The sequence below is a fragment of the Plodia interpunctella genome, chromosome 19 (assembly GCF_027563975.2).
Source record: "Plodia interpunctella isolate USDA-ARS_2022_Savannah chromosome 19, ilPloInte3.2, whole genome shotgun sequence".
Classification (NCBI taxonomy): domain Eukaryota; kingdom Metazoa; phylum Arthropoda; class Insecta; order Lepidoptera; family Pyralidae; genus Plodia; species Plodia interpunctella.
Genome location: NC_071312.1, coordinates 4717773 through 4739576, shown reverse-complemented (window position 1 = coordinate 4739576; position 21804 = coordinate 4717773). Strand labels below are relative to the sequence as shown.

At 35.2% G+C, this 21804-nt stretch overlaps 1 protein-coding gene across 9 annotated transcripts; it reads left to right on the top strand.

The window, feature by feature from the left end:
* The first annotated feature begins 301 nt into the window (after window positions 1-301).
* FucTA (alpha1,3-fucosyltransferase A) lies at window positions 302-20920 on the top strand. Of its 9 annotated transcripts, XM_053760008.1 has the most exons (11): window positions 302-430; window positions 1087-1391; window positions 13167-13273; window positions 13689-13739; window positions 13828-14012; window positions 14921-15090; window positions 16034-16271; window positions 18685-18882; window positions 19149-19381; window positions 19807-19978; window positions 20225-20920. In XM_053760008.1, exons 4-11 carry the CDS (start codon window positions 13727-13729, stop codon window positions 20399-20401), a joined length of 1386 nt encoding a protein of 461 aa, XP_053615983.1. In that variant the 5' UTR covers window positions 302-430; window positions 1087-1391; window positions 13167-13273; window positions 13689-13726; the 3' UTR covers window positions 20402-20920. The 9 variants fall into 9 exon arrangements, with proteins under 9 accessions (XP_053615983.1, XP_053615987.1, XP_053615985.1 ...); XM_053760012.1 differs by lacking the exon at window positions 13689-13739 and having other exon boundaries at window positions 305-430; XM_053760010.1 differs by lacking the exons at window positions 302-430; window positions 1087-1391 and adding an exon at window positions 4624-4753.
* Window positions 20921-21804: the final 884 nt, after the last annotated feature.

Genomic DNA, 21804 nt, shown 5'->3' with positions numbered 1-21804 from the left:
TAAACAATGATTTCGGGCAGTACCTACCGGCATAGCGTTTGGAAAGCCGCAGTTGGGCTAAGCGAGTCACAAGCACAATAATATGGGCTTCCTTAAACTAACCCCTGTGTAGGGGATTTTTGAAATTTTCGTGCAATTACCTACTTCGCATAACTGGCAGGTGATTTTAAAAACTCAAAAAATCCGCTTTGTAAGGCGTCGAAGAGGATATCTAGAATAAGCTAGTCACACAACGCGCGGCCGCCCTAAAATTACAGAAGGGGCGCCCGCGCCGCCGCCGTAGAATTACAGAAGGGGGCGCCGCCGCCGTAGAATTTCCGCCCAGGGCGTTTGTGGTCCTAAAACCGGCATTGGATTTGAGAATCCGGTGTCGCATATCAAGCACACAGCTGCTGCAACACCGTGGTTTCGCCGACCTAAATAACTCAAGGTACTTTGCTCTAATAAATTATGTGTGTCTGTGTGGCAGTTTGAAATTGTTTCTGCTAGAAGTCAATGTTTTCTGAAAGTTGTCTTTATTTACGCTTAATAAGAACATACCCTCAGAGGAAGCGACTATGATATTGGTTGCTGTACTCTATCTCTATAGATATAGCTATACTCAGCTGTGGGTTCCCATCCCCATATTAGCCGTCCACACAGAAATCATTAATTTATTTGTATGAGTGCTCGTTTTAGCGTTATCAACCTTTAAGCTGTGCTTATTCCTTTGATAAGCATATCAGTCAGCGACATACCTATTATGTTATGTGGAATTCATTTTCCTAACAACACCGCTCTAGGGCTTAGGTTACTTATAGACATGACTTATAGAGAAATGTAGATACGCTATCGAGTTTGAGTTTGTAGATTCATTACCATAGGTACATTACATAGACATAGACATTTCAAGTTAATTAATTACTGAAGTAAACAAGAAATCCTTAACTATTTAAACTTACTGATAACTAAAGTAGGTAGGTAGGTATATACTGATATAAACATACAACATCATGACCTTTACTCTTATCATTCGCATTGACACCGGGATGTGGGTATACCTAAGTACGTACATACATTGTCACTGATATGGATTTTGAATGTCAGTAGGCTATGGGGGCTGCACGCTGCACGACCGAGGACGACGCAAGTCAAGACTGCAAGCCGTGTCAATGCGGCAGCGGCGCGGCTGCGCGCGCAGAGCCCGCCTAACCGCCAATACCGCTCTGCATCTCGGTCGCTAAATACGCGCCTGTCTATACTTCGCTAAATATCGACGCGGCAACGTGCACACCCGGATAATCGAAATTGTGACTTAATTCTGTGAACAAAACCAAAATAACAATTAAAAAGACCGCCAATTTTTCGGCGGAAATCTCATAGTGATTGGAATAATCGATTAAACTATTTGGGTGAGTACTCACTTTTTTTTTTCTAGAAACACAAACAGCACTGATTACAGATATTTTTTAAACATAAGCCATTGAAGTGGTCGTGTCGTATACCTGAACATTGTGTGAAAACCACTGGTTTTGATCTTACTCTAATCCACCTAAATATAAAAACACACAATTTTGTACACATAGGGTGCTATAGTAACTACCTATAGAATAAATATTTTGTTACACGGATTTTACAATAATTTTTCAAATTAAAGAAACCAGAGTGCCGATTCTACCAACTATAAGTCGTAATCGTCTCTCGATCCTATTTCAGTACTATTGTAATTGTAAAGTGTAATACTATTTAACAACTATTTAGATACGATTATGACATAACGTGAACAAAATCTACTCTCATCTCAAAGTGTTATAGTCAATTCTTGTGCCTCAATAATCAACAAGAATTCCTAGTTAGGTAAAATAAAAAGTACCTACTAAGTACCATTGATACGATTTTATTGAGAAACTCTATTGTATTAGTATTAAATATTATTGTTGCTTTCGACACTATATAGTGCCGAGATAGATAGGCATATGTATCTAACTACCTACCTAGGATGGTATACCTAACTCGATACTTTTTTACTATCTATTAATCGATACAATAATGAAACAGTAGAAAAAAATCTGTAGGTATATTGAATATATTATTTACATAAAATTAGGCGATAAGAGTCATAGTAATAGAGTCTGTTGTACACGTTATTCTCCGGAATTACTGGACGGATTCGAATGAAACTTGTTATATAGCTATTAAGCCTGGGCAACATATAGAGTATAAATGATTTTGAAAACTGGAACACGAGCTAAACTATAAGAAATATAGAAATGACAACTTAACAAAAATTGTTCAGTCTGATGAGCATTTTCTATTGAGGTATAAAAATCGAAGATCTGGAACACCTGATGCAGACTCATGATTGTCCAGCTAAACTATAGGAAATAAAGAAATGACGCCTTAACCAAAGTTGTTCAGTCTGATGAGCATTTCTTGCTAAAGTAAAAAAAATCGAAGATCTGGAACACCTGAAGAAGAGTCATAATGGTCCAGTTAAACTATATGAAATATAGTATTTAAACTTAACTTTTTTCAGTCTGATAAGAATCTTCTGTATAAGTAACGTTACACTTTTTCTGTACAGTTAAATTTATTTCCTTAACATTGTTTTTATGAATATTTAAAACTTCAAAGATCTGGCACATCTGATTTGGAATTCACAGAAATTCGCTTATTCATAATTTAGATATCATAATAACTTGGCGCCCGAAGGAAAGCCCCCCATTGTAGTATATAATTTTTTTTAAATCTCTAATAGTATATGGACGCGGGAATCAGCTAGTTTTTATAAAATAATAGTCAATCGAATACCAACTTATAGCTACTTAGTTGTTAGGTATTTGCATACTTATTTACATGATATTCATTATTAACTGAACTGAATTCATTGTTAATAGGTATAGGTACCTATTTAGTATTTATAGTAATAGTCATGCCTATTAAATTGCGTGATAAGAAAATGTTATAAAAAACAGATTCTAATATGAATTGAAACGTTCACGTTTTCGCAACCACATCTAGCTTCTCATGAATTTTACTAAGAAATTCTGCATTCGGGAAGTAATTTCAAATATTTTTCGTATAAAAATAGATAAGTACCTACATTCTAGGAAATTAGGTGTAAGAAAGTAAACACTTTTTACTATTCACAACAGATTGTAGATTGACGGTGTATGTTCCGGTTTTTGAGACGTACCTACTTTTTTATAAATACTTATTATCAAAGTATAAATAAATAAATATAAATTGATCTACACTTAACTACTGTACTCACGATGGAAATAATACTTTGAAGTTTTCTACATACTTTTACTTCAATTACAAGTTTATTTGTTAGACAAATTAAAAAACCCCCGACTTTCAATATCAGAACCACCGCAGAAAAATTAGCTATCAAATAAAAAAACGCATCCAAATCGGTTCACCCGTTGATGAACTACGGTGCCACGTACATAGACGGACACACTTAGCGGTCAAAGTTATGACACCCCTCTTTTTGCTTCGCGGGTTAAAAATCAAGTTTTCTCAGAAATTCACTATCGAAGAAACGTGTTCGTTTTTTATAAACGTAAACTTTTAGCGATTGTATCAGAATTCCACAATAGAAGTCAAATGACGCAACTAGTACATAAAATAGTTTAAAAAGTTAAAGTGTGTTAAGCTCCTACTTATAATTGATAAGTATAAACATATTACCTAGTAGACAAATTACCTTCACGTAAAATCATATGAAAAGTCTGCACATGTAGTAGAACTCTAAAAAAATACTTAGTTCTATTTATTTTCAGAGCTAATAATCTACAATCTGGGTACCTACCTATTGTAGTATTGTGATGATGAGTTCTGATCTAATCGATATTTGTTTTACACGCTATGGTTTATGTGTATGACATAGTCTATGTAACTATTATGCATTCGAATCTCCGAGTTTCATGTTTGCATTTCTCTCAGCAAATTTACGATGGAATGTTTTGGAAAACAGACAACTCGTTTACAAATAGCTACCTACTTCCAATCACAGTCGTTCGCTAAACAACAGAACCAGAATTTGTCTCCGTTGATATCCAAAACTCCAAATAACACTAACTACAACAGTAGGCTAACTGCTTGCATGTGTGAAAAATAAAATGTATACTTAAATCTATGAAATCCATTTACATCGAAACACATTAATTAAATAAACTTTAATTTATCAGTTCTATTAATATTATGATTTGCATACTTTATTTTTAGTGGTCAATTTACTTGGTTTTTTATATACCATGTGTTCCATGTTATATAGGTGACGTCATTGCTTTTTATAGTCTTACAAGTCATAACCAAAACCAATCAACATTTGAGAAAAGATATACATCTGACGGACAAGAAGCAAGTCGCCGCGGTATTTCTTTATGTTACCTATTTGAAATGAAAATTGATATAAGATTGAAATAATCACCGATAAAAGTTAGCTATCGCTAAATCCCACTCTTATCACTAAAAATGTAGGTAATACAAAATACATGCTTACTTATCAAACTTCATTATTCGTTATCACCCTTATCTACGTATAAGTCATAACTATCTGAGATTCTTGTAACTCATGTTGAATTAATAAACCCTAACATGCAGTTATTTTATTTCATTAATACACAGAAGAAGAAGTCAGTGTGAAATATTTTTTAAAATTATAAAAGTACTTGTTTTTGCCCGCGGCTTCGCACGCGTGAATTTCAGTTTCTAAAGGAATCGAAGTAAATTTTCAGTTATTCTTTTATCGCGTATTCTAAGACTGGTAAAATTTATTTATTACTGTGATTCAAATTCGTATTTTTTGTAATCTTTACTTCAATTCCCCGTTTCCCGCTACGACCTCCGCTACGTGTCTCATTCCGAAACTTGTTCTGTCATGTTTCCTGCAAATCGTCCCATATTGTTACCCGCAACATGCCCCATCCCATTGCCCGCTAGTGTCCCACTCCCGCTTCCCATAACGCGTGCCGAACATTTCATGGACCTCTCTTCAAAAATCATAAAGTTTCACATAAATTTCCACCCCTACTTCCCCTAGAGATGCAATTTTCAAAATCTAGTTATTGTATTATTATATTTTACTAATCATTTCTTCATTCAGTTTTTACCTGAAATTGCAAGTTATGATGACTTCAAAAATGATGAAATTAAATACAAACTTACAACCTATTTCAAACTTATAAGGATTATAAGACTTATTAAACTTATAAGGATTTTCAAAATCTATTTAATGCATTTATTATTTTTTACCAACTACAAATTTAAATTAAAAGTTTCATGGGTTTCATACAAACTTGCAAGCACTATTTTACCCCTATTGGGATGTAATTTTCAAAATTGAATTAATGCATTATTATTTTGTAACATTAAATATATATTTAAATAAAAAAAATCATGTGTATCACTTCAAAAATGACGAAGTTTCATACAAAATGGCAACCCCTATTTCAATCCCTTAGGGATGGAATTTCGAAATATCCTTAGCGGATTTCTCCTAATCACAATCTACCTTCCAGCCAAATTTCATCTTCATGGACTCAGTAGTTTTCGAGATTTCGTGATGAGTGAGTTAGTGTTTTTCGCTTTTATGTATACAGGGTTACTGGTATCTAACGCATAACCTTCCAATGGCGCATAAGGTACATAGAGAACATCTTTTGTTCGACGATTTTTGTATAAACGTAATAAATACAAAGATTTTCCATTTTTAGTTTTAATATCGTTTCTATAAAACGTTACCTCTATGTTCGATTCCGCTACATAACGCTACTTCACGGTCCCGTGTTGCTTGGCTATTACATAGAGTTATATGTAGAATCGCAAATTAGATTGTATTTTTTTATATGAACAAAAAACTACGAATTACGAAAAGTCGTAGAATAAATGTTGCTTGTTTTGATGTACCCAAGTAGTCTTTTGGAGGTTGTGCCTTTGATACCAGTAACCCTGTATGTATATACCTATACTATTATTATAAAGAGGTAAGCGTTTGTGAGTTTGTATGTTTGAGGCGGGTAATCTCAGAAATTACCGAACCGATTTCAAAAATTCTTTCACCATTAGAAAGGTACATTGTCCAAGATTGCTATAGGCTATATTTTATCTCAAAATTCCCACAGGAGCAAAGTCGCGGGCAACATCTAGTAACTAATGTAACTAGATAGATATATTTGAGATCCTCAAAACAAGCCCTGCATTTTCTTATGTCACACGATATATTTTGTATATGATACGGTGAAATATATATTTTTTATTCCCTTTCAAATTACCGAATGAACACAGCCATTAATCTGCTTGATTCTCTATCATGGAGTTTTGAACTATTGACATATCTCCTGTAAGGATCTACTTACAGAAATAATTTACTGAGGTGGATCCGGAGGGTTAGTGGTTAGATAACACTTATAAGTATTTATAGAGGTTCCAAGGACACAGTATAGGTTGTGGGGTATTAAATTGATCGAACTACAAACAAAGAATGGTTTAGGTATGGCGACTATTATCTAAGTACTTAGGTACCAACTTATATCAAAATATAGTAAAGTACTGTAGTGTAAAAAAAAATCTGATTGCCTACCCGCACCATAACGCACTGGATTTATATAAGTTATATAAGAAAAATACGGGTGTAAACGAGTCCAGTTTATGTCCTGGCGTTATCATTTCTGAATGTATAACGTGTAAAAAATATTCACTGTCTTTATTTTTGATAAAAATATACTTACAATTTATTTTACGCTACAAATAAGAAGAATTTCTATTACTATATTTCTAAAATAAATTAAATGTTAATTCAAACCTAAACATTCTACAGTAAAACATTTATTTATTAAACATGGGAGTAATTCCCTATAAAGTCGATTTTAATTTGTATTGCTGTAAAATCATAAAAAGACATACTTAATAAGATTGTTTACATCATATAAGACTTGTAAGAAAAACGGAGTTTAGGTAGTTTACTATCAATTCTTCTAAAACAAAACTGTTTATTACTGAATAATGTTATAATGTGCCTCGGATGTGTATGATGCAATAATTAGTTTAAAAATAATTCGAGTTATACGTACATAGAAATGACGATATGATGGAAGCATTACATCTTGTCACTTATTTAAATTAGAAGATCCATCGCCCGAAAACTCATAAATCAGAAGAAATTTTTTCTCACTATTTATTTTAGTAATTACATCATCCCGATTTGAATTAAGTAAAATGTAATTTTTAAAATTATTTGATTTTTTAAATTGTATGTAAATACATTTTTTTCAAAAATATTCAACTATTATCGATTATGTAGAGCAGACAATTGGTACAAACAATATTTTTTGGAAGTAAAAATTATAAAATTGGAAAACAAAGGTTGCCTCTACCATGGAATTATTTATTTTATTTATTTAATTATTCAACTTAAACGTTTTACATAACATAAATTTATCATAACATATATTTACTTAGTAGGTACTTTGTACGGAGTACCTACTAAATTCATGGCCTCAACATTGACTGACATGAAATAAATTGACAGATGTCTGGCAGGAACCCTGAAAGTCTAATAACGCAGTTACTTTACAATAACTAATTTTAAATGAATGTTATTTAGGTATATAATTTACAAAAAAATTGTATGAGCTACGAGTAGGTAATATTTTTATCCCCGATAGAATAGAGGAGAAGGTTAAATAGTTAAACTAATACCTATACTTAAGTATTTATTTTATAACAGTCAAACAGCTAATTAAACTGATTTGTGTGTGAAGTTTGGAGAGTATGTCTAATCTGTACTTAAAACTGTTGACTGAAGAGTGCACCTTTAGTCAACAGTTTTAACGACATTTACAATCATCACCGAGTTTTTTTATATAAGCATGATTTTTATATTGCATTCATATCGAAATCATATGTACGTAAATATATTACCTAAGTATAAGAATACTGATGGGAACACTGAATTGGTCTTTTCCTCGGACTACTATTGAAAATATTTTACAAGTGCAATATTAAAATATATATATCTCATTTACGTTAATGTAGGAAGAGCGATATAAAATACGAGCGGCAGCCCTATCAGACTTGGCACACGTTCAGTGGAAGTCGTAGGGTAAACAAAAACATGCGCTAATTGATATCGAATACCAAATAATGTTCCGGGCGCGGCGGCCCGAATAAACGTGCGTGTGGAAAACAATAAAACTGCTCCCAATTTAATATAACTGTGTCGTAAAATCAATATTGTAACGTGTTATGTAGCAAAATTTTGAATTTAAAATGTAATCGCCTTATTTTACAACTGCGCTTATAGACCAGTGTTGACAACCATTATAATCATTTCGAATACTATTCAAATGGACTAGCTGCCTAATAAATTAAGAAACTCAGACAGTCAACGAAGTACTAGTACCTAGGTATTATTACGCTTTATCAACTCAACCAAATTACTTGAAATGTTGCATACTTGTAGTTTGAAGTAAGTACTGAAAAGGATATAGGGTACCTTTCGTCCCTAAAAATATAACTGTTCCTGTGGGAAATACACGCGGGCGGAGCCGCGGACGAATGGTAGCGGTAAGTATACAAAAATAGGAAAACCCGCGCGTTGAAATCTTTTGTTTCGCAGCTTCCGGTGTAGGTACATGGCGCAACACACCACTCGTCTTCTACTTAATATTTTATAGAACTTTCGATATAGTGAGTAGAAGTAACCGTACAACCGGTAAAACCGAAAAATATTCCTGTTGTCAGTACTTTTCAAACCCCCACCACTGTATAGATGCAATGTTAGGATATCGGGCAACAAATGAAGCAATGAAGTCAAATATTTTTTTTTCTTTAAACTGGATTCATGTTTAATCATAGTTTAATTGTATCAGCCTACTATGCCTCATCTATTAGTTTTCAGATGTTTGTGCGAAAATCGAGTAAACTATAAATTACGCATCTATCAACCGTGTAGATGAATAACGTATGTGTACAATATAAACTATTACAATCACGTTCATCGTGTATTGTATTGTGTCGCGCCGTAATCGTTCGTAGCAGGCACTAAATAAATAATGATAAGGCATACGAATGATTGTTGCACTGTAAAACGATGCGTCAAATAAAATTTATATTTCACTACTTTACTATTTAATACATAGGTATGTACGCAGCGCGCCGACGCGATTCGAAGTGGAGAAGTGTAGGAAAGAAGAAAAGAAAAACTTAATTCGGCAATAACTGAACACATTTTGATGCCATGAAAAAAATTTTATGAAAACTTTTTACGCTGTTATTTTTTAATTATTTTTACATATATTTTAATACATATAGGCATAGATTATATTTTTTTTGGACTTTATACTTATCAAAAATGTGTGTGTCTCATAGTTCCGCGTGCCTATATGTAGAAAGTGATAAAATATTGAAAATTCGAATTCACGTAGAGTCGCGTCTCGACTGAATTTGGCATGCGTTATAAGGCAATCACGAGTCCTGATTAAATACAATGATAGTGACAATACATGTTACATAGGTCTAGATCTACCTAATAGAGGCATTAGTAAATAGATATGATACTAAAGTTTAACAGCTGCACATTGCTTATTTAAAAAAAAAAAGCTAATACAATAAAAGAAAGCTAATACATCCATAATATTGTATTATGCACATGAAAAAATATAAACAACATACATAATAAACAATGAACTTTGTTTGAACACAAAAAAACTGTTATGTATGCGCTATAAAATGTATTCCAAAAAATAAATTGTTCTGACATAATTTAAACATTTCGTCGTCATTATTTGTGCACTTCACGCACAAGTAATTTTAAAATAATCGTTTTTCAGTTATCATGTTTTACGAAACTAAAATAACTGACAGTAATTTTACCTACATATGTTTCTGGTTATTGAGCAGAGTCACGGTCCACAATTTCACTGTTTGATGGTGTCAAATCGGTCCTAAGTTAGCGAAAGCTTATTTGCTCTTAAAAATAGATTGCTTCTATAAAAAAAAATAATTCTCTATTCTTTTATGTGTATCCGTTTCGACCATCAACGTTAATTTAATTCACCAAAACTAAATGTCGAACATGAAGAGATAGGCTGCGCAAACTCAGGATCCAATTACCTGTGATAAAGTTTATCGACATTCAGATAACGCCGTGCTACATACATTTACCTATTTGTGTCTAGCTGTAAATAGAACAGAATATTTTGTTAATATGTTTGAAATTGATAAAAATTGTATCGAATTGTAATAATATCGATCAACCTGATAGTAAACGCACGTTTCGTTTGATATAATATATATCATATCATTAAACAAAAATAAAAAATACATGTCTTTTTATACACATATGAACTATTTTACGAAGTAACTAGTGCATCTGTGTATAGAAGTAACTAGGGGTACTTACTAGTTTTTTTTTTTTTATATATTGCAACTCGTTCAAAGAAATGACGGGGAAAATTGTTAGTATAAATAAGTGCATTTTTATAATTAATTAGCTGTAATTACCCCATATGATCCCGCGAACTGGTATGCAACAACAGCATTCCCAAAAGGGAAAAGGTAAGTATAAGTAGGCGCTGGCGGCAAAGTTGATTTGCAGCCGAATCTTTAAAAATTTGAATCCCAGAATTTTGGACATCACAGTCGAGAATGTTACTGGAAGCGTGCTCAATTGTTCTCTTTCTCTCAGCTATTTTCTAATAGGTAGTAGGTAATTTATATGAGGTTAGCGAACTTGTGGTTTGAACTAACGTTTTTACATTCATGTAAGTCGTGTCGTGCGCACTGCGACAAAACGGAATCGAATTAGCATTTGTGCACTAAGTGGCTCACTTTTGTAACAAAGTTAAGTTCGAAAACCCTAAGAAACGGTCTCTAACTTACTGTGGTAACTTAGCAAGCAACTCAAAAAAGAAGATAGGATAAAACTATATTTTGACATTGACAGAAAGAGACAAAACATATTTTAGCTTAAAGTACCTATCTATGCTTTAACCATGCTCGCTTCGCTATACAATTTATATTGTTTGATGTAGGTACTTTATGTACTTAAACTCGACATCATTCAATAGATTTCAATATTAGATATAAACCATAGATAAAAGAAATAAATAAATAAAAAATAAATATATTAGGACGAATCTCACAGATTGAGCTAGCTCCAGAGTAAGTTCGAGACTTGTGTTATGGGATACTAACTCAACGATACTATATTTTATAACAAATACATATGTAGATAAATATCCAAGACCCAGGCCAATCAGAAAAAGATCATTTTCCATCTGAACCCGACCGGGGATCGAACCCGGGACCTCTCGGTTCAGTGGCAAGAACTTTACCACTGCGCCACCGAGGTCGTCAAAATATACCAAAAAAAATTATATCATTCTTTACCAAAGTACATTGTATCTATATCCTATTCTTACTATTATAAATACGAAAGTTTGTGAGGATGTGTGTGCGTATGTATGTCTGTTATTCTTTCATGCAAAATCTACACAACGGATTGTTATGAAATTTGTACACAAGTAGAATAAAACCTAGAATAACACATAGGACTACATATCCTGAAATTCTCACAGGAGCGGAACTCAGTGCGTAGTTAGTAATTAATATTGTTAACTAAAGTTTGTAGTAGAGACTTACATTTTAATTTAATCAATCGCTTTTCTTATCGTCTCATATACTTCACTTCAATAACGTATAATCATAATACATATATAACCAATTGCTAACAATCAATCTCCTAGCTAGAGTACCTACATCTCTGGTACAATATTATTATCTCTGGTACAATATAAATATTAATTCTTATTATTACTTATCATTTATTTTATTATTTTTAATAGTACAATTTTCTTTCACATACAAGCATTCATTTATAGCTGCAAAGAATTTATTTGTTTGGACTAATCTGAAATTGAGAAGAGATCTCACTCTCTCATCTAAACGCCGGGTCTGCGTTCCTATTACTCGTATTTTATTCTTTTCATGCGTAAAACACATAATATAGAAGAAGAAAAATTGCAACCGTGAAGACAATAAATTTAATGATTAATTTAGTAATATTAATCAATATTCATTACTTTCTAAAATTAAAAATATTAAATACTCATAAAAATACTCTATATAGAGTTCATAGAGTTTTTGTAGAAAATGTCCGTTTTTACTTTGACATGTTTGACTTGATTTCTGTAACTCAGAATAAAACATATATTTAGAAGGGCCCTGCGCGCGGCCCCGGATTGTGTATAAAATTTGGGAAAACTAATTTTGAATACTGTTCACATGTGAAATTTTTTGTCTAAACAAATAAATTCTGTTTTTACTCTATGCAGTTATGCAATTTTTATATGTACATGGGTATGTACATATAAAAATTAGTAAGTGGATACCTACTTCAGGTAGGTTTGTCAGGTTGGCCTGATATAGAATGGTAATAGCCGCATAGTCTACCTTAATAGTATACCTGTAGTCTATCAAGAATCAAATCTTAAATATCATCTTGCAAATAGTTTGATGAAGAGAACATAAGGCCAAGTGCGCGTCGAACACGCCCATGAGGGTTCTGTAGTAAAAAGCTTAGTTTAGGGATATCGATTTATGTGAAACTTTTTCTATTTTGTCATTTTATCTAATTTTTTTTTATTTTGTATACCAACTATAATGATTGATATGATTGATTGATTAATATTGAATGATAACATGCTCCATTTAACGTGAAAGAAGGACAAACATGGTATGGATATGGATAATATTGAATACATTATAGCAATCGTTATATTTTAATAACTACGTTAGATTTTAATTAGTTTGGCCTAAAATACAGTGGACATGGTTATCCAATTGATTTACCAATTTGGTTCAAACATTTGTGATTCAAATTCCTTTGTTCGTCGATATTGTATACTAAACTATTCATTTGATTTTCGAACAGGTCTTTCGTATATTTTAATCACATGTTCACTGTTTTTACGGCTTTCGTGGTTATGATTATAATTTTTATGAAAACCTATTCACCACCCTTGCAACAGTTCTTAGGGATAACTGAGATGGAAGCATTATCCGCGATCAGGTCTAATATAAAAACCGTATCCCTGTCACGTGGTACAACTTTATTATTTCCTATTCGGTCTAACCTAAGCATATATAACGTGGCTACAAAAAAAAAATCTTTTCAGATAATAAATGAGCGAGCGGTAGTCGTTATGGTAATGCGGAGCGGTCGAGTCAAAGGTCACAGAACTGGAGGATAGCGAAGAGGCAGCGTCCGTATTCAACGTGAAAGGTGAAGTTTACCTGTATTGTGAGGATGTATGTGTCTATTTTTGTTACTCTTTCACGCAAAATCTACTAGACCGATTGTTATGAAATTTGGTACACGGGTAGAATATAATCTAGAATAACATATACTTTTTACCCCGAAATTCCCACAGGAGCGAGCCTCGGGGCGCAGTTAGTTCAATTATAAATTTGAACACATTCCAATTCCAAGATGTTCAGCAGTTCTATTTTTTTGTGATTAATCGTGTTTCATTCAATTTTTTTCCGACTTCCGATCATGTTTTTGTATACTGTTGACCAACAGTACTTTGTAGCTTTTTGAGAAACGTCTATATAAGATTTGACGTGAAGAAGGTCTAATTTCGGAACAAATTATATGATTTGATTTTATTGCCAATAAATACTTTTTCATTTTATAGACAATGACGCATCGAAACAAACCAAATACTTGAAGTACATGTACCAAATAGGTGGGTAATCATTATCACACCTCTTCATATTCCCCACATAGGTTGATATTTTATACCTCACTTTAGTTAGCTACTTTTGAATATGTAGTCAGTATGTGGCTGCGGGCGGCACGGGCGCTGCGGAGCGTGCGGCGAGCATTGCTGCTACTGCCACTCTTGCTGACCGCTCTGGCGCTGCTGTTACTGCCGCGTCCGCCACTGCTCGACCATCCGCTGCACAGCCCCAGCCCGCCGGTGGCGCCAGCCCCGCCACTGCCCGTCGAACACCTCCAGGTATCTCAGAATGTGTAGTGTGTAGCCTGAGAAGCATGCGGGGGGCATTGCTGCTACTGTCACTCTTGCTGACCGCTCTGGCGCTGCTGTTACTGCCGCGTCCGCCACTGCTCGACCATCCGCTGCACAGCCCCAGCCCGCCGGTGGCGCCAGCCCCGCCACTGCCCGTCGAACACCTACAGGTATCTCAGAATGTGTAGTGTGTAGCCTGAGAAGCATGCGGGGGGCATTGCTGCTACTGTCACTCTTGCTGACCACTCTGGCGCTGCTGTTACTACCGTGTCCGCCGCTGCTCGACCATCTGCTGCGCAGCCCCAGCCCGCCGGTGGCACCAGGTTGCCTCCTGATATCATATTAATATTTCAAAATCACATCTCAATATATAAAGATCAAATATATATAAATCTCAATATATAAAGAGTAAAGTCATCAACAAGACCGCAGGGAAGCTGACCTCACAAACAACAAAGCTTGTTCTAGATGCATCGAGGTTTACCTTTAAATGGTTTGTGGTTCTACGGGTTTTGATTGACACAACTCTACACAGACAAAACAAATTTGAAGTTTTTATTGTCCTGTCCTGCCGGCCACAATTCGTACGTTTATGTACGCCTTTTGCTGTAGTGCCGTCAAGTAAATATATAATAAGCCGTTGTCCGCAACTTCCTTTGCGACTAAAAATAACTCTCCAGCTCTTCAACTATTTCTAACAAAAAAAACACCTGAATACAATTTTCCATTTTGACATGAAATAAGGACAAGCACACTTTCACATTATAATATAGGTAACCTAACAACCTAACCTACCTATAGATATTAGTATGGATCACAGATTATACAATACTTCCAGTAGTAGGGATGAATTGTATAGAATAAAAAATAATGAAGTTAGTTTTTATAATTTTCAGAGCCTAGACGGAAAAGAGGAAGACAAATTGAAACGTGACGAACCCGAGGAAGAGTTCCATGACGACGACGTGTCCATCCGGCCGTGGTACATGCGCGGCGGGGAGCAGCAGCCCAAGAAACACGACCCTGACTTGCCGCTCTTCCCTGAGGATGCGCCTGGCGATGACAGGTTATCAGTCAAATCAATTTATTAAAAAACTAGCGGCCAGTCGTGGCTTCGCTCGGGTATAAACATAAAAAATTATACACCAAAACCTTCCTTAGGAATCACACTATTGATGAAAACCGCATGAAAATCCTATCCTATAAGTAGTTTTTTACTTTATCGCGAACAGATAGACAGACACGGCAGAGGGTTTTGTTTTATATTACTCGTGTGTATCTAACGAAAGATATCATATATTAGTAGTCGGGTTGGTCGCCCATGGTAGTATGGTATATACACAGACCAATTCCAGGTTTCGATTTGGACGGTGATATGTATGGTGAGGTAATGTGTTTTCCCTATTCATTCTCAAAAAAATTATAACAGCTAATAATATTATATTCGTACCTAAGTCTAGCTAAATGTATCTATATCCTACTTTAATATTTTCCTAGTAACAATTAGAGAGAAAAGTATGTACTAGTATGCAGTAGGTAATTAAATTAACAGTTATGTAACAATCAATAAAAATAAGTACCAAGTAATACATCCAATAATTTATTAAGCTATCGATATAATGTACTAACGTTACGCTAGTAATATAGAGCGGTTTAATTTTAATCAAACTACGAGAGTTGGTTTTAACAAGCCATTACAATAAATGTCTTATCGGGCCATAAAAGTCTTGAAAATTATCACGATTTCGCGACGTTGAAGAGTTTTGCTTACCTTTGTTTTATGTGTCAACGATCGATTGCAATGCACCGGATACGATACGTACGACACAATATGATTGTTTCGGAACTAAAAGTGTGCTTGTACTTTAGTTAGGTACCGACACCTAAGTTAGTTTTATTTGGTATAAATTACGATTGTGATCTTGCAGTAGACTAGGTATACATTTTAGCGTAAATATTGTACATTCCAAACAGAACCCTGTAGCTACGTGGTCAAACTCTGATTTCAGAATTGTGCAGCAGTTAATGTACAAACTTCCAAATGACGACGTGCCTATAAAGAAGATTCTGTTAGCTAACGGACTGAGCTCATGGGGAGTGTCGGCGGGACGGCAAGAATTCATCAAAAACAACTGTCCCGTCGACCGGTGCTCGCTGACGGCAGACTCGCGGGACGCAGGCACCGTGGACGCCATCCTGTTCAAAGACCATCACACGCCGTTCAACGTACCACGTCCGCCCAAACAGGTTCGTCCAAAAAGCTACTGAACATTTTATGTATAGGTATCACGCGTACCAACGTGGGTCAAAATCGAAAGCATTTATTGCAAAATCTTTGTTTCTACATATACATACAAGAATGGTTGGTTATTACATCTGTCGAGAAAAAAGAATATTTAATGTTTTAGTCTTTTTGCAAGACACAGCAACGAAATTATCATAACTTGTTGGAAATTTTTATTAAACTCAAATTAATGTATTATATACTTACTAGCTGCGCCCTGGGCCTTCGTGTCATGTGTTATTCCAAATTATATTCTACCCTTATACCAAGTTTCATAATAATCCGTCAAGTAGATTTTGCGTGATATAAGAGTAATAAACATACATACCTACATACACACATACAACCTTGCAAACTTTCATTCATTTTTATAATATTAGTATGATAGGATATGACTGTGTGGTTAGTAAGTTACTTTCTTAATGATGAGACAGTTTTTTAGGTTAAATTGTTATTAGTTCACGGTGGAACGTTGATTAGTAGACGTAACTGTAGTGACGTCAGTTCCGCGCTTAAAACTAAAAATAAAATTAGATCATGTGTGGAGTGGCGAAGTTGTCGGGATATGTTATTGTCACTTAAATAATTCGAGATTGTGTAATATGTATTATTCGTAAAATTTTTATTATTTTTTATTTTATTATCATCATCATCAATACATATAATCAAAAAAATCATTTATTCAGAAATTAGGCCTTCACAGGCACTTTTTCACGTCATATTCTAAATTACATGATGTTTACCAAAACTACAAACTACTAGCATTTCGGAACAACCACTGCTGAGAAGAAATGCCGAAAGAAACTCATTCAAACAGTGTTGGTCCCTATTATGCCAGAAGGGCTTACCATTTTTTAAATATAAAATATAATAAAATTGAAGAAAGGTCAAATTTGTACATTGGATATTTTTTGTAAATTCTTCATGGAATATACTTAGTTACTGATATAGATGACGAAAATATAGTTTTTGTCTATCTGTCTGTCTGTCTGTCTGTCTGTCTGAACGCGCATCACTCGAAATCTTATGGACCGATTTGCTTGAAATTTGGTATATAGGTACCTTATATACCGGGTTAACATTTAGATACATTTCATCCCGGTAAATGGTCAGGTTCCCGTAGGATAATTAAAAAACTAATTATGAATAAAAAATTCCTCGGAATCCCGGGTTAACATCTTATAGATATTTCATCCCGGAAAATGAGGAGGGTCCTGTGGGAAAATTAAAATAACAATCCACAAAGCCGATTTACTTAAAAATTTTGTAGGTGTAAACAGAATATAAACAAATTGATTTTATCGATTAAAGTCTGATATAGATATAATGGGCGCAGTATGTATATATCAGTATAAAACTTTTTCGAGTGACTGACTGGCTGAATGTCTGTCAGACAACATACACCCGAAACTGCTGGGCGGAAAGCTGAAATTTGGCATGTAGGTGAGTGTAGGTGAGCACTAAGAGAGGATTTTTGGAAATTCTACTCCGAAGGGGGTGAAAGGGGTGAAATCTGTAAATATGAAAGTTCCGTTGAAGTTAATGACTTAAAATTTGGATTTTGGTTGTTTACAATAAAGTAATGAATACGTGTTTCAGATTTTTCTGAAAATCAACCCCTTCATAAAGGGGGGTGAAAGATTGTATGGGACTTAATACAATTTTCAAGATAAAAAGCTAAAAATTGGCAGACTTACTTTTTGTAGCAAATAACAGTAATAGTAAATACAAAAAATGTTTAATTTACGTTTGTGGTTAATAAAAAACCGGGACGTAAAACGTCATGGAAAATTGCAGAAAGCGGGAGTGGGAGTAGGAGCGGGAAATGGGAAGGAGACACGTAGTGGGACGGGACAAATTGCAAAAAACATGATGGCACACTATGTAGGAAACGGTACGGGATATCTACTTTACATTACATAGCAGGAAGCGGGATTGGACAAGTTTACGGGACGAGACACAGCAGGAAACAGAAAATTGAAGTAAAGATGAGAAAAAATGTGAATTTGAATCATATATGTTTACCAGTCTTACAGAGTACGCGATAAAATTACTGAGATTTTGTTATGAAATTCACGCGGGCGAAGCCGCGGGCAAAAGCTAGTTTAAAATAAAATTGTTCAGTGTTCTTATGTAGCATGCTTATCTATTCATAGTCTCTACAGGTCGTTATTGAATAATTTAATACTTTGACCCACGAAAGACCGCCAAACTTTTTTAGGCATACATCTAGTTGTAAAAGTTTGTTTGGTTAATAAAACTTAATAGCACACAAGAAAATACAAAACGGTATGACAAAACTTAATACCTAGTTTATGGCGAGTGTTTACATCATTTACTTCTGATGAAAAAAGTGATTTCAACTTGAATTTCCAGATCTGGATCCTGTACTATCTGGAGTGTCCATACCACACGGCTTCGCTGCGCCCCTCCTCCATGGACCTGTTCAACTGGACGGCCACGTACCGCCGAGACTCTGACATAGTCGCACCTTACGAGCGCTGGGTGTACCACGACCCGGCATACACAGAGAATAAAATGGAAAGAAATTTCGCCGCTAACAAAACTAAAAAGGTATAAGTAGATTAAATGTAACGTGAAGTGTAAACGTAATAATTAAGATTTATGTGTCTCCATTTACTATTTTTAATTAAAAACTATCTAGTTTTTTATTCCTATAGTGTATATTAGTCGGCGAACCTTAAAGGAATAACGGAGGTTACGTCAGCGTATGGATAGGATGTCGGCATCCAATGAAACTTTATAAATAAGCTTAGTTATAGGGTGATTCTTGTATATGTATTTTAAGTCAAGGAGGATTTTTTTCTTTTTTTTTCTAGGTCGCGTGGTTCGTGTCAAACTGCCACGCTAGCAATCGCCGGTTGCAGTACGCACGGAAATTGTCAAAATTAATTTCAGTGGATATCTTCGGCGCTTGCGGCTCGCAACACTGCCCCCGGGCCGACCCCCATTGCCTGGAGATGCTGAATAAAGACTACAAGTTTTATCTTGCCTTCGAAAACTCCAACTGCCGGGACTACATCACTGAGAAATTCTTTGTCAATGGCCTTCAGTAAGTTATTTTTTTAATAGCTTTCAATAATTTAACTTTGGTCGAATAGTGCTAGTCGAATATAAACAGGTTACACATAGCTGTAAACAACTGAGATTGGCCGGGGATTACTAGGTCTAGCCGGCTGAACCTTAGTGTAGCCGCTCGTCGGGATTTAGTTGTAATATATGTAAGAAAACCCATCCAGCAGTTTGGAAGATTTGCGGTAATATACATAGTCACATACAATACTTATACGCATGCGCGAATAACATGTACCAAATATAGGCTTGTAAAATACGGTTAGACCGCGCTAGTTTTACGCGCTTAACCTCTATAGATTAAGCGCGTAAATACCGGCGGTTTTGTCCTTGTATACTCTTTGCAAAACATGTATTCTACGGCGTTTTACCGTAGAATGATTATAAAGTTATTATAATTTTCAGACACAACGTTATACCAATAGTTATGGGTGCGCGTGCGTCGGAATATGCGGCGGCTGCACCCCACAACTCTTACGTTCACGTGGACGAATTCACGGGCCCTGAAGAGCTGGCTGCGTATCTGCGGCGTTTGGACGAAAACGACACTCTCTACAACTCTTACTTCAAGTGGAAGGTGGGTAATTTTCATGTACACTCTCTCTATGTCATGAGCGTAGGTTTCTTCCGCAACCGCGAGCATCAGAGTACGGGTTCGCTTTCTAACATTTGTCTCCACTTCGCATGGTCGTTTGTATCCTTAATATAAACAAATAGTACCTATGTATGATGTACATCGGAAAAATCTTAAAAACCATCGTCCTGCTCTGGCCATGAGGAATCCTACACACCTACAATCTCAAAATAAGAATAAACTTTTCAGGGCACCGGAGAGTTCATTAATACGTACTTTTTCTGCCGTGTGTGCGCCATGGTGCATGCGAACGACGTGCGCGGGCGCACCGGGCACTACACGGACGTGCAGGCGTGGTGGCGGAACGGGGCCTGCACGCGCGCCAACTGGCGCTCCGCGGAGCACGGCACCCGCGACAACGGATAATCTATCTTATTTTATACCATAATAATAATCGGGTCATTGTCAGGTCTAGCGTTGAAAATAAGCAGGAAATATTTGCATATTTTTCAAATTCCGTTGTTTTCGAAAAAAATCACGTAAGCGCCATCGTATTTTCTACTTTGGTTTAATACCTAAGTAGAAAATACGATGTCGCTAAATTTTCAACGCTAGTTAGGCTACACAGGCTACAATTACGCCCATCCACCATGATCATAAAAATATCTTAAAATGAAAGTATACTTTATAAAGTAGGTACTTTCGTGTAAGATGTTTGTGATTATCGATTTATTCCTTCGTGACGCCGCCACTGCCGCCAGTGTCGGAGCGTGTGATCGGTTTATTAAATTGTAAGTTGTAGAGCTCAGATGTTTTTATTTATTGTTATCGTTTATAGCATCGGTGACTGATATGTATCACGTCCATTAAGGCATGTAATGTTAAGTAATGTATGGCAGGCCATATGACTACACTAATATAATAAAGCTGAAGATTTTTTGTGTATTTATTTGTTTGACTGGGCTATTTGAAACTACCAGATTGGTTTTGGATAATTCTTGTGTAATTTAATAGGTACATGTAATGTCCACAGGACAGGAGCGTAAGCCCCCCGGGTTTACGCTACAATTTGTTATAGATTGCTTTTTAATTGCATTAAAATCATTTATACAGATAAATATTTAAGAACGGCTGGTTGGATGTACTTATATAAATCTAAATTATAAAAAAAATCTAAATTTTTGGGCGCGTCCGCATCGCGTGTATTCAAACGCGTTACAGAGTTCCGCAGATTTGCCCAATCGCTTTAGTTTTCAGCCGCTTATAGTCAGTGGCACAATGGTTCAATTTGATTCAAACCATATGTAGCGGATATTCTTAGAATATCTATGTGTTACAGATTTACGGACCTAGGATATCTATGTATTACAGATTTGCGGAAAAGAAGTCGCGCGGTGCGGTTATGGCCTTATTAGCCCCGTTTGTTTATAAACGCAAATTGTCAACATGTCAATGAGGGTTGTCCGATACTTCACACCAGATGGCAGCATTTATGAATTCCAATTAGAACTTTGTTTCAGTGAACATCATGGGACGTCGGACTGTGATCGAAAATATTCGAGGCTAAATTTAGTTCTTTTAAAGAAGTACCGGGATTACGAATCTTTGAGGCTGACTCATAAGCAAGATTGTCAAATATTTTTGTTTAACATCGACGATAACTACCTACCTAATAATCATTGTACCTTTATATGAAGTACATTTATTTGGCTATGTACTTATTTTTAAAAGACTCTTATTAGAATTATGGGCAAAGAAATGTGAACGAGACCTGATCGCTTATGTTGAAATTCTACTCTACTTGCTACCTTTTTTCTGAATTGTTAATT